This window comes from Lonchura striata, chromosome 6 (assembly GCF_046129695.1).
Source record: "Lonchura striata isolate bLonStr1 chromosome 6, bLonStr1.mat, whole genome shotgun sequence".
Lineage (NCBI taxonomy): Eukaryota > Metazoa > Chordata > Aves > Passeriformes > Estrildidae > Lonchura > Lonchura striata.
Window position 1 is genome coordinate 34,478,567 of NC_134608.1, and position 27,173 is coordinate 34,505,739.

At 42.7% G+C, this 27,173-nt stretch overlaps 1 protein-coding gene and 1 long non-coding RNA gene across 3 annotated transcripts in view; one reads left to right on the top strand and one right to left on the bottom strand.

The window, feature by feature from the left end:
- Positions 1–416: 416 nt before the first annotated feature.
- On the bottom strand, positions 417–17,587 carry LOC116183741 (uncharacterized). 2 transcript variants are annotated; one of them, XR_004148429.2, is made up of 3 exons: positions 17,315–17,375; positions 13,118–13,179; positions 417–671 (listed from the first exon to the last, which is right to left on the bottom strand). It is a non-coding gene; the product is annotated as an uncharacterized LOC116183741 (long non-coding RNA). The 2 variants fall into 2 exon arrangements; XR_004148430.2 differs by lacking the exon at positions 13,118–13,179 and having other exon boundaries at positions 17,315–17,587.
- The window catches only part of TTC9 (tetratricopeptide repeat domain 9), a 36,540-nt gene continuing 25,944 nt past the window's right edge, over positions 16,578–27,173 (top strand). Inside the window, exon 1 of the mRNA XM_021540770.3 lies at positions 16,578–16,944. Within this exon, the coding sequence (XP_021396445.1) occupies positions 16,578–16,944 (367 nt within the window). The remainder of the gene's footprint in view (positions 16,945–27,173) is intronic.

Below are 27,173 nucleotides of genomic sequence, written 5' to 3' on the forward strand. Positions count from 1 at the left end.
TCCAGCGCCCCAGCACAAGCAAAAGTGGCCTGCGCTTTGCCTGGTGGTGCATAACCGGGAGGACGGCGCCAGTGCCGAGAATCGACATGCGCATTCGGAGCTGTTTGCTCAGAAGGGGACATACGAGGGTTTTAGAGTTGTTTTCGCCTGATCTTGGCCCGCTGGTCTTTGCCGGTCACTTTCAAAGTGAAAGAGATGTGGGCCACAGGTTGCTGCTCAGCATCATACCCATCCAGCTTGAGCTGGCGGGGGTAGCCATAATTTAGTTAGCCATGTGGGAATAATAGATGTTTTGAGGTCACATCATCAAAACACCGCATGGTTCCTGTCCTGCGGTATGGTCCTTGGCATTTTGGCTCTTAAGTGAAATCATCAGTCATCAGTTATTTATAGAGTGAAGAGCAACACTCAGTAGCTGGAGGAATATACATAAACTGAAGATTATTAAGCTCTTTATTTAGATTGACAACTACAGTCTCCCAGTCTGCTGTGCAGTGTGTCCAATATCCCTATGTCAGGCTAGCTGTACCTCCAGGGACTCTGCCTTTGCTGCCGAGATCAGCCATCCCCTTGCCAGCAGTAGCCGAGTCTCAGAGAGCCTGGAGTTATCACCTTGCTGATGGCATGTGATCATAGCTGGTGATGGAATCTCTTGCCCTTCCATTAGAGGCCTGTGTGAAAAAAGTATAGGAAGTACTTTACTGTGTATAAAGTACAGGAAAGGGATATTATTGTACAAGGGCAATAAAGAAGTTAGAGCAAAAGAGAGATCATGCTGCTTATTTACTCCCTATTCAGTCCTCTCATATTAATGCATTAGGAGACAGACTGCAAAACCACATACTCTATTATTTTTTAATTCCCAGGATTCCTACCTCATTCAATATATTAAAGTCACTATAATGTGCGAATACTCTGGGCTTGTTTTCTGTGAAGAAGAGGTGCCTGCAAAACACATGCTTTACATGTTTCTGGTGTTGAAAAATGTGAAGGTACCAAGTGAAGGTTACAGAAAGTGACAAGGTCAGGCAGAAAAATGCTGGTTTGAAAAACTGGACTCTAGTCTTGCGAGTATTATAGTCATGCATTAAATTAATGAAGTTTTTTCAGACTCAGATTTATAGATGTGCTGGTCCTCAATACAAATAAAATAATGCTGGTCATGCTTTGTGTGTTTTGTAATTCTTGCACAGTGAGAAGTTAAGGTCTCTAAAGTCTCTCACAGTTTATTATTCAAAATAAGATTTTTGTATTCTTAGTGTCTCCCAGCTACATCTCTAAAAGGGAGATGATAACAGGCCCCTTAGCTCTGAATGGTTCATGAAAATAAATTTGATAATATCTGCAAAAATAGGAGGCTGGGATGGTAAGTGTTCTGAGAAAATTAATCTTTTCTTCAAAAAAATATTTGCTCAATTGGCAAAGTAAAAAAGATTTAATGGTGGAAGAAAAAATACTGAACAGAAGTGCACTGTCCAACTGTAATGTAATACTGAATTCAGAAGAAAGTCATGAAAACAGTGCTTGGTATCATTTAATAGCACAACTAGATTAAAAATCAAATTTAACCTTAATTTTTCAATTTCACGCTTCCTGGATACTTGTCTTTGCCACTGAGATAATATTTTGTGTAATATGTGCTTTTCCATGGAGTAATTCTCCTGTGTGCACACTGCAGATCCCCATTCATTAGTTAGCTGCTACTGGTTAGCAGTTTCTACCTTTGCCAAACACATCTCCCTAGTGTTATCCACACTAGAATGTTTCCAAATAATACTGATAGGCTGCCATGATAAACCAAATACCTTTATGAACCTGTCAAGAGCAATCCTCCTGGAGGGAAAAATGCCACCAGACATCACAGTCATCCTTCGGAAGCATTTCTGATGCCCTCTTTTATTCTATTTTTGTGAAAACCATTTCTTTTCAGTAACAAATGTAAACTCGACCTCTATTTTAATTATTCATGTTGTCCATCTTTCCTGCTGACTCTGCACCTCTCTTTAGCAAGTATGTCTTCAGATGAGCAAGCAGCTGAAAAGTAAAGATACCTGGGTGGGAAATAATGGGGCTTGATTGCTTACAATGAATTTTCAATTACATAGTGAGACTGCATGCTGGAAGGCATTGTTAATCTGGTAATATTTTCACCTTCTGCTATAGCATAAAAGATGAGGGCTTTTTCACTTGTCTTCCTCTAAAGGGAGAGTCCTAATGAGCATTGGAGTTCTGTCCCTCTTAGCAGGAGGTGTGGATTACAGATGGAGAGATAATGAAAGCTATCACATAAAATGAGGAATTTATGCACACTGCATTTGATGTCAGAGAAAGGCACCTTAAGCAATGAGCATTTAGACATATTCATTCAATTTGTGTGCTTTAAAAATGCATAAAACCCTTGGATAAAAACTGACACGTTTTCTAGTCCCAGTGTTCGGATGTCACTTAGTGTCACTCTCCCTGCAGTGGAATTATTTTTCTGTACTCCTATGGTCAGAGCTAATGAGGAATCTCATGCTACTATGCTCCCCTAAGTATAACAGAAGAGACTGTCCCTAGTTTACAGTGTTTGTTATCTCTAGTGGATGCAGGATTGTTAGCACTGAGTGCTCTAAACCACATTATAGGTACAGCAGGGAGACTACCAAGGAGTCCCTTTATGGTTTCAAATAAGCACAGCTGAACTGAGAGGACTACATCTAAAAAAGGATGGAAAACCATCTCTGGGCACATTTCTAACAGTCTGCAGAGACTGAACAAATAAGCTAGCTATATGCCATGAGGTGAAAAGTATTGTTTGTAAATCCTTATCATTAAACTCTGGGTGGTTTCCAAAACATAATAGGGGCTCCCGAACAACGATATCATCACAGCACCTCAGATTCTGCCCACCTGCATTTGAACTCACAGATTAATAGTAAATATCTCCAAGTCTCATTCTATGTTCCATTAAATCTAGTTCTGCAATGAAGCTCAAGGGAAATTTAAATTTTTGTGCTAATGAAAAATTTCTGGGCTTGAATTACTTATTAAATGAGCAATTTGCTACTGGTTTATAATAAATAGGAATGGAAAAATATTCTTTTAAATCCTTATCTCATAGTTTGAGGGAAAACCATGAGAGAGAAATGTATGGGCAATGCAAAGAAAATGCTGAAATCACAAAATGTGTAAGGAGGGAAAGGAAATATTTGAGGGAGCTGCCATGAGTTCATCACCCATATTCTGTTGTAACATTTTTGCTTGTGAAGTTTCTCTTTCCACCCTGAAAACACTTATGTTGCTGGTATCTTCAGATGGCATTACACATGCAGTCATTTACAAAACAGCTTCCACAGGCCTCAAAAGCCATCACTGAATTATGCTTTAGAAATCCACTGTACAGCCAAATTGCAAAATTCTGATTTTTTAAATCCTTAATCAGGCACTTTTGCTGACTTCAAAGTCTGATAATTTCTCCTTTCGCTCAGTGCATCTGCATGTTCTTTTCCTTTTCCTGAGATGCTGTTTTCTGCACAGTTTTTATAAATACTGCTAATCACATGCATTGACTATAAAAAAAATAGCCAGGCTTGTAAGCTCTTTTTTTTTTTTTTTCCCCCCCTGGAAAAATGCCACTGGTAAAATCTAACTAAAGTGGATGCAATTATGGCTGCAGCCAGTGCCCTTCTCAAAACTGTGTCCCCCTCACCTTGTTGCTCTCAGCTCTGGGCTGCAAAGAGCAGAGGGACTGAGGGATACTAGGAATAATGTTCCTGGCATCTTCACATCATTTCAATACATCTCATAGTGCTTTATTAGAGTCTCCTGTTTGAAAGAATGGGGAAAGAAAATATTAAACCCTGCTAACAGTCTAAAAGCTTCCTGAAAACAATTAATCTCCCAGTAAGCCCCAAAAGGCTATCTGTCAAGAAGTTAATAAAGATGAAATGTCAGGATGCCACATGGCTTCTAGCAACTGCAGGCAGGAGGGGAAATGAGCTTCCAAGCAAAGAAGCACAAACTATGTCATCTTGCATATGATCATGTAACCAGCAACTGCAGATGCTGACTTTTGTGTCTCTGCAGACATCTCTGACCTTAGCATCTCTGCTGCTGCACTGGCTTTGTCAACGTAAAAGCCAGTGACAAAGGAGGATGCAGCAAGTACAATCTACAGGTGTTGGATCACGCGGAGGGAACTGGTGGGAAAAGCAGAAACTGCCCCATGTCCCTAGAGCTGTACAGGTCACATACAGGCCAATATCTAGCAAGAGGCAGATGAAGCTGTCAGGCAACTCTGGAGCACAGCCCCCATCCCATACAGCTCTACTTGTGTGCATTTGTTAGCTGGGTTGGGAGTCAGCCAATGTTTTATTTCCCCCCAGTTTCCAAAGGGCAGATCAGGGCCCTGGAGTACAGCCGTGGCCCAGTCACTGCCAACAAGCAGTGTCTGCTGACAATGAAGGCTTGCCCAGGACAGGGAAGGGGAGGAAAGCAAAACAATCTTCTTACCATACAGCCTGTTTATTGCACATGTCTAGCAATTTAATATTCCCAATCTCTGGACTGCACCACAGCCTTGGCATTTGGTGGATACCTCTCAATAACCTTTGAATGCCCTCATTTTACTGTTCATTGTACCTCCAAATATGACCAAACTACAAAGTCATTGATTTCTATGCCTTTAAGTCTGGCACTTAGCTGATCTGAAAGAGTTCTTCAGTAAAATAGTCTCTCTAGTCTGATTAAGAAATCAGATTTATTTTCCTGATTTATTGTACTTTATATTGAGAAACAGAGGGCTTCAGTTTGGCAGTGAGCCCTGTGCTTCCCAGTGGGAGGATGCAAAACAGGCTGACCAGATCAGGAAGTGAAAATAAACACTTAATTTCTGTATTTCAATGTTGGAGAGAGCTACAAAATCCAGCAAGCAGCAATGGTGGCAGAACATGAACAAAACTGTCTAGCAATATCTCTGCTTCAAAAACTGCAGGCTTCATAATGCTAAAAGTGGTCTATTTCACTTCAGTGAAGAATTTTCATTTCTGCTCTGTCCATTGAGTCACAAATACTTTTTCTCTGCACCTTCCATCTATCAAAAACAGATATCCTCACCTACCATTAAATCTTAGTGTGCACACTTCATCACTTGTCTCAGATACCTAACGGGCCAGGCAGGTCCTTAATTAGAGCTCTTTTTCCCTGCTCTCCTTTTGCATTATTTTTTACTGGTGTTGGTTGCCTGTTAATTCTAATACCTTTGCTTCCTTCACAGGATTTTTACATGTCCCCGCCTCAACAGGTACTGAAAAAAGCCATGTTATTTCCATCCTGGCTGCACTGCTCTTCTTTATCTGTACCTCCACACTATCCAAAGTTGAACACAGGCAAGTGGCCTAAGCATCGAGCCCAGGTACTGGCTGTATAGCCAGGGCCGCTCATCCCTGGGTCAAGAGTGAGCAGGAATTTGACACTAATGTCTAAGGTGGGCAACCTGGCCTATTTGGTGGGCCTTTGGAAAATGATCTGTAACAAAATGTTCCTTCCCTGCTGGGTAATACTGCATATATCAAAAGGTAACTGGACACTGTTTTGGAGAGAGGAAAGGCAACATATCCAGTTTGGTAGAGGTGGCATGAGTTTATGGGGGCCTTTCATCTCAATAGCTACATGGTCTTTTGACTGCTTAGGCTGATCAAGGTATTTTCAGAGAGTGTATTTCCTTGGTCACTGCAAATGTGGCTGAGAAGGTGTGTGTTCCTTTTCCTTTCCCTTCAGAAGTGGCTACAGAAAGTGTGATTATAGGCTTCACTTTTTTGCCCTATAACCTCTAAGGTGAAAGGTCTTCTATGGGGTAGGAAATTCCTAGTGAATTGGTGATCAGCATGGACTCTGGTATCTACAATTTATAGAGAAATACCACTCTCAGGAGGATCTATCCCTTCTTCTGCAGGACTAACAAAATTCCTGTCACAGGCTACATTAAAAAATTCCAGGTTTCCCTACCCAAATACAGGTTATCTTATACTTTGCTTCAGAAGGGTCCCAAAGAAGCAAGGGTATACCCTTGGGTATCAGAACAGGATCAGTATATCATGCTGGTGCTGCACTGTCCTTCATCAGAGACTGATATCAGAGTTGTTGTTCCACTTCACAGAAACTTCCAGAGCCTATACTTGAGACCCTGAGCTCAGGATGTACAAAGCTGGGACAAAGTAGCTTAGCAGGAGGGCACTGTCCAGTACACTTTTGTACATTTGAGAATCCTCTATCTGGGATATTTTTTCAACCACATAAGCCAAGAGTGAGTCAGCTGTAAATACTTTACACCAGGCTTTGGTAGGAAAGAGTAGGTTAAATTAATTAGGCTCACATCACAGAGATTCAGCATCTGCTCCAAACAAGTGATGAACCCACACTGATACCAGAGCCTCATCTGTATAATGGAAAGAGCCATAACATCCATTTGTTTTGCAGATCATACTGAAGTCAGCAGGTACATGGCAACTTACAGAACATGGTATTTGCTGGGGTATTTGCACATCCAGCAAAGAACTAGTCATGTTTTTCTATTAGTGCAATAGAGAGTAGAGCAAGGACACTTATGGATTAAAAATCAAATTATCTTATTTGATCATTTCCCCCAGTCTCTTCTTCCCAGTGTTTTAAACATTCCTTTTGTTGGACAAGAAAAAATTAGAAAAGCAAGGCAGGAAATACATGAATGTAGCTGATCTACTGGAGTGAAGCCAAACCAGCAAAGCCAGGAATGTATTTCTGTAGTACTTAGCACAATGGGGCTGCACAGGGACTCAGAAGCTATGGTAATGTAGTCATAAATAATGGTAATAGGAACATCAGGAGATTAATACAGACAAACTGTATGTCCTACAAATCTGTCAAAAATGTACATTTGCCATCAGCATACAACACATGACTGTCCTTCACAACTTGAATCAATGCCATGAAGTATATACCGTTGTTCAAGGGAAAAAAACATAAGGCAATGATCACCCTTCATCAATAGGGCTGTTTCTCCAGGATGGGCTTCCCCAGTATAGGACAAATCAGCAGCAAAGTGTTTTGCTCACATATAGAGTGCTGCATCTGTAAAAAATTGCATCTGTGGGAAACTGCATTTTTGCCCAGCAGGAAATGTCCTTACATAATTAGCTGGAGCTCTGTACTGAGATAGGACAGCTTTAGCCTTACCAAGCTATGCAGTCTTACACAGCTGTACAGCCCCAGAATGATCATTCTTTAGTGTCAGACACTTTAACAAGTCTCTTTCTATTTTTTTTTTTTATTCCAAGTCATAACAAGATTTGGATTTAAGGAAGGGTGAGTTAAATGAGTTTTCTTGCCTTTGTAAATCTACTATCAGACCTGTGGTGAAATCAATATCTTCCAGATTTTAGCTTCAGGTTCACTGGAGTATCTTTTCCATCCATATTATCCATCTATTCAACTCACTGTTGTTTTTTCTTCCTAAAAAGGAAAGGTGAGTTGAGAGGAACATTATATGGCTAATGACTTGCTAGCATTTGAGATGAAACCTTGGACTCTATTGTGGGCAGAATAATTGATCACTTCAAACTGATTCTCAGATGAGTATCAAGGATACAGAAGCAGTAGCCTGAATTTTTGTGTTGCTCATGGGTTTTCTACTTTCTCATCCATACTGGCTTTTATGGCAGATCAAATGTCTCCTCTGTCATTGAAAATTTACAAAAGTGGACATAGAAAGCTGCAGTCATCCCATATTTCCCTTTCTATATGAATTTCATTTTTTTAATGCATGTGTTTGTCTGTTTCATAGTCCTCTTTAATCAAATGCATTCAGTACAATTTACAAAATTTCAAAAGCCTCACATTACAGAATAAGCAATCTTGCTAATAAGGTCAAGCATAGCTTATTCTTCTAACTACTCTGCATTTTTTGGTATTTCTAAGCCTAGAATGTGATGAAAACAGTCAAATAATTGTACAACTTTATGAAGGAAGGAAACAGCCCAATAAGAGATTAACCTAGGCTGATCCTCGTAAGCAAACCATACTTACTTGAAAACCAGTGGGTTAAGAATTAAATGAAGTGTGGATACTGCAGCCATTGGGTAGTTATTTGACAGGACATGCAATCAGAGAAGCAAGTAGAGGCACAATCAATAGGTAATTTAAAATAATCTATATTAATACAGGTATTTTCATTTTGGAAGAAAATAGTCCATTTTGATTCTATTCAGTCTCCTCAACACCAGTAAATCTTTATTTCCTGAGCTGCCATGACACTCCTGCTCAGAGCTAAGAAATTATTGTGAGAGGTGTGCACAGACAAGTAGGTCCATAAGGACTGCTCCTCTGACTCTCCTCAGGGCAATATCATTAATGTAAGCTGTGCATGACAGCTTATGGGGAAAGAAATACCTTTCAAACAGCCTACCAATGCAATAACAGTGTGCTGCGGGAACCACTAAATAGATTTTCTGCAGTCAAATCCTCAATGAGCTTTGATTAAATAGGGATAGTACTAATCTCTACATGTCCACACTTGAGACCTTACATTGGGAATATTACGTGGACCAACTAAATGAGTTTGAGAGTCTTTCACACACCAGGATCCATTAGAATTTCTCTTCTCTTTGTAGGATGAAGCAATGATGTTTCCTCACTCAAAGTTCATTTAAGCTCTCAGTATACACACAGTTATACTGATACCACACAATGCTGGCCACCTTCCGTCACTGCAGTGTCCTGGAAGATGAGGCCTGGCCTGGAAAATTGTCTGGATGGGGAACGGGACCATTTTTACAAAAAAATTTGAAAAACAAGAACCTCATGAAAATTGCAGGGCTGATGCTACTGGGATCGCACACAGATGGTAAGTCTGTGACCACACTGCCTGAGGCTCTGTGCTCACCAGACCTCACAAATTTGTTTGTAGGAAATCTGGGAATGTACATCCTCGGGAAAACCCCATATGCTGCAGGACAAATGTTGGAGATACAGAAAGAAGCATTCCTCTTTCATAGTTTTTATTCCTTTTACTTGTAAGAAAATCACCCATATATGTGGTAAATGAGCTTCATGATCTCCATGCAGCTTTTACTCAAATGGTTTCACTTGAGCACTTCTTTAGATACAAGTATCCCCGTGCTCAGAAATGGATCTGTCTCTAGGATGAAGTGAGCCATCTGCTTAGCTGTGCACTGCAGCACCCTCAGCACATTTAGGAGAGAGAGAGAAAAAAGTAAGCAGAATAACTACATCTAACTGGAAAAGCAAGTACAAATGCATTTACACTGAAATTTGACCTCGGCCCTGCAGTTTACCCTTCAAACTCAGTAACAGTATGCGCATGTTAAAGGTCAGGACCATAAAACACCTTTGTCTCACCTCTCTTCCAAGGATAGCACAGCCATCTGAGCTGCAGGGCCTGCCAGCCTGCCGACAGAGCGGCTAAGTGCTCTCTTAGGGGACAGTACCATTTACTGTATGTCAGCCACACTTCCTGAAATAGCCCATTTCTCCTCAGAGGCCACTCTAATCACCATCAACAACTTGCAGGAACTTTTGAGACCTGTCAGGAAAACAGCACAAACTCTCTCCTTGACATCAGCCCATCAAGTGTGTCTAGCACAGCAAGAGCTTTCCAAGAAGCCAGAGTTTGCTACCCCCCAGGAATGACAAAGTTAGTAAGCGTTGAACCTTAGTGAAGATTGTTCCATGGCATAAGACAATGAAAAATGGATGGGATATGCAAGACAATTCTTGTAAGCCCTGGTTTTCAAAGACATTGCCAAACTAGGACCTTTCCAGACACCTCTGCTTGTTGTGAAATCTTAACTCCTTCTCACACTGCCAGACCAGATATTAAAAAAGCAGATACTTCTCTAGCAGATCTGCTTGCACTGTAAAATTACCACTTCTAGTTTTCCTCTTGCAGTTCAGCTGAAGTTTGGAATAGCTGTGTCTCACACAAACCAAGCAATTAGAAGCACAAACATTTCCATTTGCTCCCATGTGTCATTTTTAATCTCATAAAAAAAAGACTAAGCTACAAAACTAAGAGAGAGATGGTTTTTTCTGCTTAGAAGTAGTTAGATACACTTTTGATGTGTGCCTTTATGATACCATGGGAGAATTCAGCTGTAGAGTTACAGATGTATGTATGAGTTGAACCCAAGGGTGCTGGTGTGAGCTCTTCAGGTAATGGGCAAGTAATGATAAATATGCACTTATATTGGAATGCAGTTGCAATCACTACTTGATCCTGAAGACGTAAGCATGGCATAAAGACTAAGCAATAGTCCTAGTGTGGAAACACAAACTGAGCATGCTTTACTACTGGTGACCATTGGATGGTGTTTCTCTTCAGAGTAACAGCAATTCAAAGTTCATGGGGAGTCAATGCATTTTAAGATTCTTTTTTGTGTTGTTCAGTAATTCAGTTTCCAGTTACACTCACATACTGTCTTATTAGATTGAAACCCAAGTGACTTATTTTGTACTCCTATACAGATCTGAACACCAAGTGTCATCTGGTCGCTCTTGGAGTTAAGTGAACTTTACTGACATTGAACTTTGTGCCATTTATCTGGGCAGTAGGAGGATGCCAGACATGAACAGACCTGCAGTAAGTGCTTCTATGAAGTCTCTTATTCCCCACTAATGCTGCTCAATATGCAGTCTTTCAGCATTACAGGAATGAGTGCCTTCACCTCCATGGAGGATTGGAACAGGCACCCTGCCAGGCTGGGGGAAGAGCTGATGTGCAGTAACTTGAGCCCGTAATGCTGTGGTGTACATTAGGCAGTTCTGTAGGTCTTTTTGGGGCAGTAGGAGTGAGGGTCTGCTTCCCTAGAGTCTCAGAAAAAACAATATTCTCAAGTCAGATCTAGGTCACTGCTAATTCAAAAACCTCACACCACACCCCTTTGCCTGGTGTAGATGCGCCTCCAGAATCAGGACAGCTTTGGATGCTGGAAGATAAGATAGAGGAAGAATGAGGGCTGAAAGATATAGGAGTGCCTGTTTTGTGGTTCTCAGTATCTGTCTGATAAGCAAGATCTGGATGTGATTTTTTCCAGATGTACTCTTTCACACACAACAGAGGAATCAACCTTGCTGCTCTTTAGTCCAGCCTGAGTAAATTGCAAGAGCTACCCAGGACACTGGAATTTGCTTGAGAGATTATAGCTGTAGCCTGTAGATGGGATGTCAACAGCTGATTTTAAGAGGTTAAAAGTGTTTTCCAATTTTTTTTTTTTTTTTTTTTTATCATTTCCTTCGAGTGTGGCTGTTCTGCAAATCAGAGTACTCACTTTTAATTAAAGTGCAAAAAGAAACACTGGGAATGATGTTAAATTGTTGTTATTTGACCTGTTCTGGGTTCATGAGTAAGCCTCTTAGTTAGCAATTTGTTACCGCATTTATGAAAAAAAAGGAAAGAATCCAGAATGCTAAAACCAGAATTTGGAACAGTTGTTTTAATTCTGAACAGCTGCTCTGTTTACCCATCCACCTCTTAGTATTGTCAGCAAGCATTTTTTTGTGACAAAGATGCTGCTCATATACATACATGTGCAATGGCTTGTCACAGGGACTCTCTTATTTGCCTGCAAACATTTCTGTGAGCTATTCTTCCTTGATTGTATACTATTCCTGGGAGATTCATTGTAGTCCTGATTAACCATTCTCAACCAAGCAGTCAGCAGGCATCAAACAGCCCGCAGGATGAACTGACCCAACACAGAATGCAGACTGCAGAAAAAGACATGCACAATACTCTCCAAGTGTGTTGTGTTTGATGGACACTGGTAAACAAAGGATCTCATGTTCTAAAAAGGAATTTTTGACTACAACAAATTATGTTGAGAGATCAAAGGAATTTGTACCAAGGTGTTACCTTCTGTTAAATTTGATTTTATTTCCCTTTCCTCTCTTCCTTGGATATAACTACAGAAATAATTTCCCCAACAAAGGATTTCAGAGGCTTCTCTGTTTTTGTTCTCCTGGGCTTTCAGAAGTTCTTTCTCTTCTTTTCCCTACATATGGACATAAAAGGCTATGCTGCAGAGCCGTTTGGAAATAAATAATGGATGATTGACTAAGCTGGTGACAGACTGTAGCAGCAGCAGCAGCTGTTTATGCTGGAAGCTTGCTGCTGTTTGGGAATTCTGCAGTTGAATTAAGGCAATGAGGGATCTTTTCTGTTCACAAGGGATTGACACTATTTTCATCACAATAGGAAATAGGTGAGGCTTGTGCTTTGGTAGGAAGGATTTGATAAAACAACTCTCACATAGTCAACAGTCCCATCAACATGAATGAATACACAAGAACTGGAATGAGGCCTTACATGCTATACTGCTTTCCAAATTGATACCTGGTTTTCAATATATATAAACTTTCTTCCTCATAACAGTCTTTAGAGTTCCAGTTTATAAAAAGCTCACCTAACAGTATAAATGCTATAGTGGATTCACATCCATCTAGAAGAATCACAGAATGGTTTGGGTTGGAAGGAACCTTAAAGATCATCATGTTCCAACCTACCTGCCATGTGCATGGACAACTTCCACTAGCACAAATTGCTCAAAGCCCCATCCAGCTTGGCCTTGAACGCTCCTAGGGATATGTTCTCTAGAAGCTTCTCTGGGCAACCTCTAGAAGCTTCTCTGCTTCACCTCCTTCATCAAAGACAAATATCTCCTTTATCCAATAAATCTACCCTCTTTCAGTTTGAAGCCATCCCCCCATATCATAACAGTACCTGCCCTTGTCAAAAGTCCCTCTCCAATTCTTTTGTAACCCCATTTAGGTGCTGAAAGGCTACAATAAGGTCCCCCCTCCAAACTTTCTTTTCTCCAGGCTGAACAACCCCAACTCCCTCAGCCTGTCTTCATAGGAAAGATTCTCCAGCCCTTCAATGCCCCACCAGAGCCCAAGTGTCCAGCTTCCTCAGCTGTCTGAGGAGCCTTTCCAGTTTCCTTACAGCAGTATCCTGAAATTCAGATAATCTGTTCTATATGCCTGTAAATTAATCATCTTATGTGCAGGTAGAAAAAATTGCACCTGGAGGAAGGCTGGGACAGCTCACAGATATGTAAGATCCAGTACTTTTCACAATATTTACCATTTCCCCCACATCTTCCAGCCAAGAATAGAATTCCAAAAAGACAATTTTCTTCAGGTAACCTGTGAACAGGAAATTATGGTTTAGTGAGTCACAGATCCTAAAATATCCTATAAAGCATGTGACCTCTGCATAATACTACTATTAATAATAATTAAGCAATGCGAGTGTATGCTTTTGGAACGTGCTAAGGAAAGCTCAGTGTGGAGGAAGTGAGACAGGCACACTCAGGCAGTTTTAGATACAGCACCTGGAGGCATCCAGATAGACATGTACACCCCATCTATTACACAATGGGATAGATAAGCATGTTCTGCTTCTATGGCCAGAAAATCCCTCACCATTGGACTAAAGACAGGCACAATAGCTAATCCTGAGGACCCCATCTCATGGCATACAGGTAATGACTGAAAATTGGCTTAATTTTATCTGAATGTATGTATACTTTATTTCACAGTTCAGTGCATCAATATAATATATAAACTTACTCTTTCTGATGCTTTCAGATTCCTGTCATGTTTTCAAGCTTTCATTAAAGGTGTTGACCACTGGCAAGCCTGTATGGGCAGTCTAGTGGGCCTGAGACAGCTAAAATCTAGACCTGCCCATCATGTCATATATTAAAGGAAATGTGAGGTATCTCTCAAGCACAAATCTTGTCTGACTTGGAAAGGTGAAAGCTTCTCATGTTTTCCTCCAAGCACCACATTCCTCTTGAAAAGCAAACAAGCAAATAAAAGCAGTCCCCTTATGCTGTGGTCAGTGTGGTGACCCTGTGTCTGGTGTGATGTTTCCTAAATATTTTAATACAGGGATCTGGTGAACCAAACTGACCTTTGCCAGTCATGCTGCACATCTTACGGCAGGTTTGAATTCTCTGTCTGAGAGATCTAGCTCTCAGCTGAGGGATACTCTTTGCTATCAACAAAGGGTCTAAACTGGCTAATGAATGGCAATCATTCAGACATTTCTGTTATGGTCTGTTTTGGGATTTACAAGGTTGTGGCATTCATCCTCATAGGCACCAGCAATGTCAGGAAGAGAATCTGGACATTTCTGGAAGAAATGTCCAGATTTGGGTGCTTTGGCAGAATTTGGAACTAAGCCATGGTTTGGTATACTCAGTATAGTTCACAATGCAAGGACCACCCAGTTTTATCGCTATTTTGTGACCATTTCTGACCAGATCTGCACCCATAATGCCAGCGGCCACTGCCAAACTCTTCTGTAAGAAAACTTACACTTTTCATAGCTTGTTTTAGACTACTACTGTTGATCAGTAACCAAAGGAAGAAATTTCCAAGATCCCTTAAGCAGAGGGGGCGGGAGAGGAGAAAAAGTCACTTATGTCTCAGTGCCCCCTATGCCATGCAACTCCATGGGCTCAGCAAATGCTGAAAAAGGAAAGCAACTTCTCCCAATGTCACTTCACTACATCACCCTCCAAGAAAACAGTTCCTTCTTCGATAGCTGGTGCAGCTGCTCAGCTCTCTGCAATTAATGCTCTGTGGCAATCTCCTTTCCTCTGGCAAAGTCAGTGTTCCAGCACAAGATATATGTTGTCCTTGTGAATTCTCCCAAGCAGCAATCAATAATGATACAATGAAACCTCTGAAATGACTTAAACTTACTTTGTGTAATATGACTAGCAGACAGATTAAAACAATGTCCTAACAGGAATTTTCCTTCCTTAATATTTAGGTTCCCCACATCAATTCCACTCTAGCTACTGTGACTAATATCCACCACCACCACACCCGCCCCCCAGGATTTCCTGATTTTAGATCACATTTTGAGCAAGTAGTTCAAGCAAGATTTGTAAGTAATTTATCTCACTCTTGGCTTGAGCTACCTGAAAATGCTGAGAACCCATTTTCATAAAGTAAGATTTCTTGAAGATGTAGCTAGTAGGGCACCTGGAAATGAAAGCACTTGAAATCATGTAATCACTGGTAATATGTTTGCTATAATTTCTCTTGTGAAAGCATTTTCAAAATTATACTTCTATCACAATCAGTGTTATGCTATTTGCTTCTCCTGTGGGCCTGTCTTTTGGATTCAAGTGAGTAGATGTGTGTCTGTCCCACACTGTGACCACAACCTCAACAAGGTCCAGAAACTCAGCAGCAGGGACTAACATTACCAATGCATAAAACACAACTCATTGGCCCTGCTAACATGGAATTATCCAGGCACCAGTCCCAGATCTGCATTAGTACCTTTACATGGAGCTATGCCACACAGCTATTCTAGTTTGCCCAGCACTGCAACACCACATGCCAGCACAGTAGGGGCTGTACATACCCCAAAAAGAATCTCAAGTCTCCATTTTAAAATGTTCTCATGGTTGCAGAGAGAAGCTTGAACACATTGCACCACAGCTGCAGCCTCACCATGTAAGAGTTGCATGGGTAATGAAAAGATGCATCCCAATATATTATTGAGAAAAAAAAAATGTGTTTTTTTTTCATCCATCCTCTAGTTTTTAAGCATGTGTAAGACCTACAAAATATCTTGGCACAACAATGCACCTGAAATACATCCAACTATTTTAATATTCAATGCAGACATGGTGTTAGGCCTAACAAAACAATGCCTCATGCTCCACACAGTTTTTCTGTTGTTGGTCTGCAGCAAGAGAGTCACTCCCCACTGATACCCCCAAACCAGGACATGTTCTAGGCATCAGTGAGCATCGACCCATTTTACAGCAGCACACAGGAAAATCTGATTCAGGAAAATCAAATTCCCTGAGTTACCTGTGCCAGGGCAGTACTGGCCCTTGGCTTTTGCTACCCTTACGCAGAGCACACAGGAGATTTCATGGTCTGACTCTTCTTTGCCCAGTGATACGGAGTATACACACCACGAACAGGTGTTGATGGTGGACGGCCCCTGGTGGGATCTGGGAGAGGAGATGGAGCCAGGAAACTTGGATAAGGAGGGGAATGGAGGAGATGGAATCCCAGCCTGCCGACAGGGAGGCGATACCTTCAGGTACGAGAGGGCAAGGCACAGGGGAGCAGAAGAGACCCGGCTGTGGGGGCTGGAGTGAGCTCAGTCTCAGGGAGAACAGGACGGCGGGCGGGGAGTATGTGGGATCACCAGCCCGGGGACCTGAGGGTCCCGGCGTACGCTCGCCCCTTGCCGTGCCGGCGCGGTGAGCGGGGAGCGGAGCCGGCGCATCCCCGCGTCCGGGGCTCGCCCCCGCCGCCCCGCGCTGCGCTGGGCGGGGGTCGCAGCGGAACGGGGGGCGGCGGTGCCCGCGGCGGGCGGCGGGGGCGGGCGGAGGCGGGCGCCCCGCGGGCGGCGGGGCGAGGGAGGAGGAGCGGCGGCCGCCGGAGGATGGGAGCGAGCGGCGGAGCCGCGGAGCGGCGCGGGGGCAAGGCCGGGAGCGCGGCAGCGGGCGCCGCGGCATCGCCCGCGTAGGGCGGCGCGGGAGCCGGGCGGCGCCGCGGCCATGGAGAGGGCGAGCCCGGCGGCGGGCAAGCTGAACGCCGGCGGCCGCGGGACGGGCGATGGGCACGGCCCCGCCGGCGCTGCCCAGCCGCGGGCGTCGGCGGCGGGCAGCGCCGAGCCGGGCGAGCTCATCGGACGGGCGCTGGATTTCAAGAGCGAAGGGGCGCAGTGCTACAAGGACAAGAAATTCCGGGAGGCCATCGGCAAGTACCACCGCGCCCTGCTGGAGCTGAAGGCGCTGCTGCTGCTGCTGAGCCAGGAGCCGGCCGGGCAGCGCCCTCCCGCCGCCGCGGCCGCGGCGGGGCTGAGCGAGGAGCAGCGGCAGGCGGTGGAGGCCATCGAAGTCGACTGCTACAACAGCCTGGCAGGTCAGCGGGGCCGCGGGCGGGGGGCGGCGGGTCCCCACCTGCGCCGCGCACACCTCCCTCCCCCTCCGCACAGCAGCGCTGCCGCCCCGCTCCGCTCGCCGCATCTCCTTCCCTTCCGCTGGCTTCCATTTTCGCGGTCGCGCTCCCGCTGGGCACGGCCGTGTTGCTCCGGGCAGCGCTGGGGATGGGGCGCACGGCTGCTCCTGGCGCTCGGGCTCGCCAGCGACCCCCAGTCCTTCTCCCCGGCGGCTCCATCCGCCCCCGATGAATCCATGCCCTCCTCCCCCGGGAGACAGGTGGCAGGGCGGCGGTGCGTGCGTGGCGCGCTCCGGCTGACAGAAATCGTGGTTCGTGAAATGGCCAAGATTACCTGCTGCGCTGTACCCTCAGCCCGAGATGTCCTCCAGTCCCTTCGCCACAGCTCCAGCTCTGGAGCCTGTAATTAACGGTATTACAGAAAGACGGATTCCTACCACATTTGATGTAAGGAAGGGGAAGGGTTTGTGCGCAACTGCAATATCTCCAAATAGTTCTATCAGATATAAAAAGAATTTTTTGGCCTCTTAGCATTGAAAGTTGAAAGCCAATACAGTCTTGGCTTTTTGCTAGCTTCCAATCATCACTGTGGTCAGTAGACATTTGATCATGCCTGCCTTTGCTCCTTGCCATCTGTTTAGAAGTGCTGCAGGAAGGTGGAGAGGAGTGGTGGGGGGTTTAACTACTTTGTAGTCTGATTCTGAAGTCGTTACAGAAACAGAACTCCTGTTGACTTCAAGAAGCGTTATCCAAACAAATGCAGGATCAAATGTTATTTTTGGTCCCCAGCAGAACACGATTTTTTTCTTTCCAAACCTGAAAGCATCTCTACAACAAAAACTTGTGCCTAGGTACATACAGCAAAGAGAGCATTCATAACCTGGACAAGATACAAAAAATAACAGCATTAAAAAAGCCGTGCTGTTTTCCCGAAGGATGAAGGGTCAGTCATCATCCTTTATATCCTTGGGGATAAAAAATGGCGCAAATCAGGACAAATCAGGAAAGCTTTTGGCTTTCTAGACAGAGTTGGTTAGCTTTGTTTCCTGTTCTCTAGTGCTAGAAAAGATGCAGTATAAAGTGAATGGTTTGAAACATGAAGCCAGCATCCTCTTGTCATAATGCATGCCAATCTCTTACATTCAACATGCCTTTTGGGATGTAATAGGGAGCACAGTTTAGCTCCTTTTCATCATGTTTCCAAATACTCTTCCTTCAAAAGCCTATTGAAATCTCGTAGGTGGAGAGGCAAGCGAGATTTGAGAGTGATACCAGAATTGCACAGATGTAATTTTATCTCTCTACAAATTTCTGTTCACAGGTTTATTAAAATCCATTGATTGTATTTGGTGAGGATCATTTAGATTGGCAGGGTTACACAATGAGCCCATAATACTCTGAACAATATAGCTTGGTGATTTCCTGGGCTTGAAAAAGGGCTCACAGGCACTATCTCTGTTAGATACAAATGAGATGTGGTAGGTAGACAGTAAATGAAGTGGGAGAGAGAAATGGAATTTGCTTCTGAGGCACTTTCTGCCAGTACACAAATTCTACTTGCTAGAAATGTCTTAACTCCTGCTGACAGAGTTGACCTGTGTCATTGTCATTGTCCAGCTCACTTCTTTACAGTTTCATGTTTGTGCAAGGAATTTTTGTCACTGTTAGTTGTATTTGATCTTGTCAGCAGTAGCAATTGGTGTGAGAAACATTCTCCATCTTTATCCTAGATATGAACAGATTTTTTCCTAAATTTAACCAGTATGAACACAGGAGGAGGTGAGTATAATTAACCCTGGACTTACAAGTAGTGCTTTTCCTGGGATAACCTCACAGCAGGTCAAGCTGTCATTTTGCACAGGCGGTTGTCACATGTTTTCAGTAGATGGCATGCACAGAGCAGAGAACAGCATTTGTCTCAGAAATGCCTTGCTTCTGTGTGTCTGCTGAGCTATCTGCAAGCAATTTTAAAGAAATGCCCTGCATGCTGGAGAGAGGAGTGTGCAGTTAAATTGGAATTGCAGTGTTTTTACTCCTAGCCCAGTCACAGAGCTCCCATTCTAGCAGGAGAATCCGTGAATTCATGTTGAAAGAGAAAGGAAGACAAGAGAGGGAGTTTCCCCAGAAATGTAACAATAAGTAGTATATATTTCTAATAGCAGCTTCAAGAAGTGCAGCAGTGAGACTTCATTTTCTAAGTGTGATGCAGCATAAGACACCAGTTTCTTTACACTGTGGGCTCTAGCAGAGGCACCAGCATGTACTGTTGAGGCTGAAATCAGTGTTACTTGACATGGGGAACAGAGGAGATGCAGGGAGTTTTGCTTCTGAGCACTGCTGGCTGCCTAGAGCTGTTTCTAAAATAAATAAATCTGTATAGTGCAGAAAGCATAACATCAGTACATGTTAACTCTGGAGAAAGCAGCTTTTCACTTAGCTCTGAAGTATAGCCGGTAGCATTACCAGCTGTCATCTGAGTGTCCTTATTATCAAGTTCTTTTAGCACCTCCGCTTACTCTCTAAGTGTGGCATTTGAGAAGCCCACCTTGCTTTTGCACTGTCATTTTTCATATGGGCACCACACATCCACCTGTCAGAAATGCTTTGTATCACAGCTACAGATGCACACACACATTGACTTGTTTAGATGCAGCATGAGAGTCAGAGGAGAGCATGAACTACAGGTAAATATACACAGAGGTGGAGAGAAATAAGCCCAGAGGGGATTTTGTGTGATCTCATAGGTAAAGGCTGGGGTTGTTAGTTTGTTCTTTTTTTTTTAAATCTGACCAATTACATGAGTAGGCATGTGTGAACAAATACTAAACGGTTTTCAGTGCCTGTCATTGTCTGCTGAAGGTAAATTTAGGCAGAGGTATGCACATAGATTCTTGTTTAGGTCCACTTGTTTTGTAGAACACCTTCAACAGGCAATTCTACTGTAAGATGGGGTGGCCAGCTCACATATGTATTAAAAACCCCCCAATATTTGGTGTGTTTTCCAAGGTCTGCTGTTGTAGAGCTGCATGGCACACCCACAGCCTAAACTATTTAACCCATTTCAAAGGATCCCAGATCTGCTGGGTCTTAAGTTCTTGTGATTTTAAAAAAATTACTATTTAAAATCAGACAAGGATTTTCATAACTTGCCATTGGCAGAGCTACTCATGTTTCTTTCACTAAGCTGTTTGCTGGGCTTCATTTTAAACTCCAAGAGTTTTGCCTTAAAGGGACTGCCCTTCAAAACTGCTGCTGCGTTCTTGCATGGGCCTGCCAATACCCCATCATTTTACCACAAGTCATTCTGATGAATGTCACCAGAGGCAAGAGCAGCAGCATGGCCAAGGCTCCCAGAAATTGCTAGAGTAGGCAAAGACAAAAACCTACCAGCAGCATAGAGCTTTGCAGAATGAATGCAGGGTTGTAATGCAAACAGTCCTTTCTTTATGACTCACAGGCAGTCTCTGACCTTGAGGAAGTCATTTGACCTCTTTTTGCCTCTCTCAGCCCTATTGAAAAATAAAGAACAAGGACCACAAGCTCATCCTGATGGTGCATTCAGCTGAGTTTTCTACAAGTTACTGGTTTATGTTCTTTTAAAAAACAGATGGATGTACAAAGAATGCTTATGGAAAAGTAAACTGGCCAAATACACCTCAGGTCTTGATTTCCCTTCCACTTATACAGCACTTATACTTATTTGCTCTAGAAGAAGCTCAAATGCTTTACTTACTGCATGCGGATGGGGGTCATTTATCAACTACAAATGCAACCATTAAATGCAATTATTATTTTATGCCACCATTACTGCCTAAAAGTTTACAGGATTAAAAGCACTATGTTTACTCTGCAGAGAAAAACAAGTCCTAGTCATTCCAAAGCAGCAAAATGCTAAGGGTATGCACAATTTTAAACTTTTCTGGTGAGGGAATGTTGCAGTGTGATTAGCAAACCTTTGTTGATTTTCCTAAGCATGCAGAAATTCTAGAACTAATTCTGGCAGGAGAAATGGAACCAGAGAGAGATCTGGGGATGATGAGTGGCGCTGGGGGATCTGGTTGCTAATCCTCCCTCTCTGTGCTAACCAGCTATTTATCTTCAACAAATATTTCATAAACTTCAGTTTATCTATGTGCATTTTTGACCTGGGAGTACTGTAAAGCTGTTAATTACTTGAATGTGAAATAGATGCAGTGTGTTTATATTCCCATTCAGGTACCTGTAGTTTACTATAGGAGTCTTGGCAAAAGGACACAAATGCCTGGACACAGTATTAAGAATTTAGCTCTCCTAAATACATCTCAGTCTGGAAAATGATGTTTGGCTTCCTACACTGGCAGAGATTTGCACTGGTACCATTCCAATGGCTATGTGAAGGTCATAGTGACAGTCCCAGAGAACATGACACTTCCAGCAGCATAGGAACCTTCTAGCATCCTTAGACTGGGGTGTAGGTACTACTTCAAATTACCATCAGTTGCGTGGTCTTCTGTGAGTAGTTCCAGTAAGAAATCCAAATCCAAATACTTATAATACGTAATCCAAGTAAAAATGTAACTAAACTCGAGAAAAGCTGGTAAAACTTTCCACTGACCACCCACTAGGAGACGTCAAAAGGAGTTTCTGCTAAAAGCCCATCCGAGTATATAGCCGTTAGCAAGTACAGACTCTACCAGGACACATGGTGCTGTGGGTGTTAAAGCAGTCTTAGATTGTTGCTTGATGTGATTTTTTTTTTTTAATGTACTGCATCAACAAAAACACCCTCTATCTAAGGATGCCAGTGGGAAGGAGGGGCAGCAGAAAAGAGAGCAGCAGGATGTGGTCTGCATTTTCACTTGGCTGGGGGTGTTTCCTGACACTCTTGTTTTAGATACATCTGACCAGCCTGAAATGCTTGGAAACTTCTTGTTTTACAGGACTGATGCAATTACTGCTCCAGGGAAGTGCAACTGCAGAAGAGAATAAACACCAATGACTCTGTATGTTTTTTTAGTGATAGGCCAAAACTCTAACATGTATTTAAGAAAGATGTGGAATTTAAAGCTATTGTCATGAATTGCTCTTTAGAAATACTCAGTATTCACCTATTCCTTTTTATTTAGGATAACAAAGATCTCCCCTGTTCATGGAGTTTCTTGCGCATTGAAAGGGTGGGATGGAAATATATCCCTAAACCTTTTCAAAACTTAAGGCTCTGTGGGTTGCAGGTTTTTTTGCAGCCACTTCTATCACAAGTTTAATTCCCTTTGCATGAGGAGAAGCCTATCCCAGCTGACTTTGTCAGCATTTGCCTGAAACTGAGAACTGAGAAGGTATAGATCCTCTGGTCAGACTGTCCAGAGGAGCTGCAGTCTTGATGACCTGAGAACCTTCAAAGTTTAGCTATAGCTTACTGTGGGCGTTGAAGCAGGAGATACCAAAAATCACAAAGCTCTCCAAGAACAGAGTGCTTAATTTGTTTACCTAAGACTACTGCTTGTTTTCCACCATGAGAATACTGCTGTTTTCTGAGTTCTGTAGTAGCACATCCTTCCAGCTTTACTCCATCCTCTTCTGAAATGTTGTCCTAGAGTTTCCTTCAGCAAGAGTTATGCAATGAGTCACAGCCTCTTACACGTCCACAGGTTTCCATCAGTGCTGTGCTGAAGATGGTTCATCTGGTTCAGTAAAACCGAATGTTAAAGCTGGGTCACAGTCAATTGGTAAATATACCCATGAGCTCCATACTTACCACCTTTTCTGGGAGCTGGGCCACTTCTGAATGGTTCAGCAGGTGGAGCATCCTTCTCTTCTTGCTCTTCACTTGGGCTCAGGACCAGAAGTGTCTGACCCAGCTCCAGGCCTCTTTCTCCAGCCTTTCTCTTAAAACTGCTTATCAGTTCAGCAGCACATCCCAAGTTCCTTATCACAGTCCTCTAGCATTGCAACAGATATTCCAAGAATGGAGGATCATCAGGAGTTCATACATTAGGATTTTAGGATGGTAAAGGAGCTGCTGTGAGGAAAGGAACAGTAAAAGTAAACCGTGTAAATAAAAGGGGAGGTCTAAATGTTGCCAGCTTCTTGACATTGTGTTGTGTCTCAGAAAGTAACATACAAAAGACTATGTAATGGATAAAATTAAGAAAGGGAAAATACTTAATAAACTTCTGAGAAAAATTGCTGGCTATTTATTTGTTCTCTCACTTCATGGATGAGAAACTGATAGGGAAGGAAGACAACTGTTTATTTGGTTTCAGTTTACTCAGATGACCATACCAGTGACTAATACTAAGCGTTAAAAATGCTTTGAAAAAAAGTCAGAATTAACTATCATTAACTAGAAAGGTGTTGCTAATGGCTGCTTAGAAATCTCTCTCCTTTTGTTCATTTCTGCACTGCATCTTGGATGGAAAACCGTAGGCTTAGGACATTGATGGATGAATGCAGGTAAATCATGTGGTGGCATGGAGTGTTACTATTCTGTTCTCTCTAACAAAGATTGTAGAGTCAGTGCGGTTTGTGGAAGCTTTGCTGGAATTGCTGAATATAACTCCAGCTGAGGCACACTTGCTTGAGTGAAGCTGAGAGGAGTTAGTAGTGGTTTTCTACACTTGCCTAGGCAGCTGAAAGTGGCAACCATTGAATGTTGGTCTGGAGCAGAAAAATACATCTCAGGATAGCCATTTGGAGTTTAGGACACTGCCAGAAACAGCACTAAGACAGTTCATGGAAATAGTTTAGGCACAGTCATGTTTTTTCTTTGATAACCTATGGCAAGAGTGGCAGCTGGGAGCAGCGGTCTTTAGCTGTCATGGCTTGACATGCCAGAACTCATCTATTACTATGCATAGGCAATAACTGATCTTTACTTCAAAATCTGCTCCATTTTCCCCACTTTCCAAAATTCTTGACACACCATTGCCCTGAGGCTCATAGGCTGGATAGCACCATCTGCTTCTCCTTGTCTTTGTCCTGTGTACCCAGTTCTCCCATCATGTGTCTCAGCACAGAAGTTGCAGCTGCTTGCACAGGCCATGCCTCTACCCTTTGAATTCCTTTACTTGCTCTCCTAGTTGCAACACAGCTATGTCAGACTTTCTGACCTCCCACACAAAGTTTTGTTCCTTCCCAGACACCCCCAACTCTGTCATGCCAGTGAGGTCCTTTCATCCCTTCAGTGGGTGATGTGACATTTACAGGAAGCCAGTCAGTTGGTGCTGGTTACCTGTTTTTGTGTGACCTCTCTACAACAGACTGTACGTGTGCAAACATGAGACTCTATTCCCTATATTTCCATGCTGTGTCACTCACCTTGATAAAATGACCAACTCTTCCAATCAGTGCCATGAATTCTAACATATGCTTGTCCTGTGTGGCCATGACCACAACTCTGCCCATCACAGTAGCACATACTTAACTTGAAAGCCTTAGGCAGTGTAAGTCACCATCACTTAATAGTTCTGCAATAGCCTCCCACCAGAAGTGTGGGGGGAAAAAGCAATCCCATGCTGTTTGCACCTTTAGTAGCTGTGGATGTTTTCCAAAAAAACATAATTGCCTGACAAGTCCTGTGTCTCAGGGTCCTGACTGTGGTGATATCTCAGTCCTTTTCACTCACATATACCATCAACAAGGCAGGAACTGCAACCCTGTACATGTCCCTGGGTGCAGAAAACTACCATCCTTACAAGCTTTTCAGGACCCAGGACACTGATTGTTGCTTGCAAGGCCACAGCATTTTTCCTTCTCCAGCACATCTGTGTTTGACAGATGAAATCTCTGCCCTACTAAAGCAACTACTTTTACAGCCACTGCTCAGTATTCCCTTTCTTTCTTTAGTGGGAGCACTGCCCACTGCATTTACTTGCTGCCAGTTTAGGGGGCTGTCATATAGATTGTTCTGCATCAACAGCAACAGCAACTCCTTTCATATCAGAGTGGCAGACAGCAAAACTCTGATAATCTGGCTGTCAATCCAGTTGCCTGAGAGCTGCTGGAAAGAAACAGCTGGGTCAGCCAGCAAAGAGCCACCAAACTAGTGTTCCTCAAATTTTTATTCCAAAGCTCCTTTGATACCCTGATTACAACTATAAGTTTCCATGCCCCTGGCATTGCTCTGGCCTGGCCACATCAGAGACATCTGACAAAAAGCTCATTTCCTACCTGATGAAACTCAGATGAGTTACCTTGAGTATAATTCACCTTATTCTTGCTATATGTCACCTTATTCAGTAAAGCAAGAGTGTTCAGGGCTGTCTTGGTAGAACCCAGTCAAGCAATGGTGAAAATTTGCTGCCCATCTGATGTATCTGTAAGGTTTAGCCTAACACATAAAGACTGCTTTCAGATCAGCTCAGTTGGATGCTGCTTATCTTCAGCCTTTTCCAGCTTGAAAGACTCTACTCCAGACAGCAAAGCTGTTTACTGCTACCTGAAGCAGAAGGAGACAAGAATACAAAACAAGCAGTGGGGTGTCCTTTGCCTCACACATTCCCTAGTGTATGGGAGAGGAAACTTATTCCTGGAAGTAAATTAAAAGCCAAGGATATGTCTGGGACTTGAAAATTTATGTCAGACCTTTAGTACTTCCTTTGTCTATTCCTGGACCAAAGTGACTAATGAACATCTACCCCCGCTGTGCTGTGTTATCCCTGCAGTCACCATGAAATCCAGAAATGTACTGTGATATGAAAAGCATCTTTATGATATAAAGGACAATCTAGGAATCTTTCAACCAGTCTGCAGGGAAGAAGATGTGAGAATTCACATTCCTCTGCTCCACTCCTGCTTCCAGAGAGGAAGAGAGCAGAAAGATTTTATTTCATCCACACTTTCAGAGAATAAATCCAAGCAAACAGGAGCTGCCCAGGGAGAACATCACACCACCCAGGTGATCATGAAGAAGCAGAACTGCAAGATCAGCTGAAAGAATGAGAGGAAGAGTGTCTTAGGGTACCCTGGAAAACAATCCTAAGTCAGCCCTAGCTGTTGTTCTGCAAAGGCAACTTTTTTGTTGTCTAGTGATTAAAAAAGGATCAAATCAGAATTTATGTACCATGCTTGAAGCAATCATTCTTTCATCAAACAATGTGGTGGAAAGTTAAGCCTCAACTCCTTTAGTCACCATATATTTTTAATACTAACAATAATTCAAATCCTAGATTACTGTCCTTTTAAATGGTTTTTAATGATTGATTGCTTAAGACACAGTCGTGTGTTCATGTTGCAAGGAAACAAGAGCAGTGTAAGATCCTCACCTATACTGGAAGTACAAAGCAAATGGATTGATTTTCCTTTTTACATTCCCTAACTACTGTGATGGAGCTCAAACTGAGGCAGTTGAGGAGCTTTGCTCATGGGTTGGGGCAGTAAATTAAATTACTAGATTAATACAAAATAATTTTTAAGCCCCAGGTCTGATTAACTTGGAGTACAGTGCCAGAAGGTGTCATGGAGTTAAAGAACCTAATGAGGTTAGAAAAGAAGGCTTAGACATATAGCTAATCAGAACATTCTCTGCCCTATTAAATAGGATAAAAATTGAAAAGCAAATATTACATTTCCATGCTTGAGAACCGCTGGTAACTGGTTTGAATTTTTGAATAAACTTCTCTAAGGTTTTCATTTCCTCATCAACGTACGTGACTCAGTCATTCTTTGATCATCTGGTGTATTCACATCCTTTTCCTCTTCATTTTTTTCCAACTCATGAGATCACAAATTCTAGCAAAAAATTCTTAGTAGTCACATGGAGTATGGTCTTAAATTTTGTATTACAAATTCTATTGCAAATAAATTTACTTCTGTGTACCAGGTCATGTAGTTCTTTATATATCACATTGTCATCCTCATCCCTTATGACAGTATTTTTGAATTTAGTCTGTAGGTCACTCTGACTTAAGCATAAGATTATTAATAAAGCACTAAACAACCTCCATTCTGAAAGTACTCCTGAGATATTCTACTAGTGATCTCTTTTCAGACCAGTATCCTTGTCAGCAGAACCCATTCATCACATAATTGTTACACTCTATCTTCCTCTTCCTTAGCTTAATCCGAAAGGCACAGTCAAAACAGAATTGTATTGATTCAGTACAATGACTTTGGTGTTCCTGGTGCCTGAACACATCGGCTACTGGGGTGCAAACTACCCCCAGAGATGCACTCCTGTCTCATTCTTCCACTGCCAACAATTCATTGCACAGATG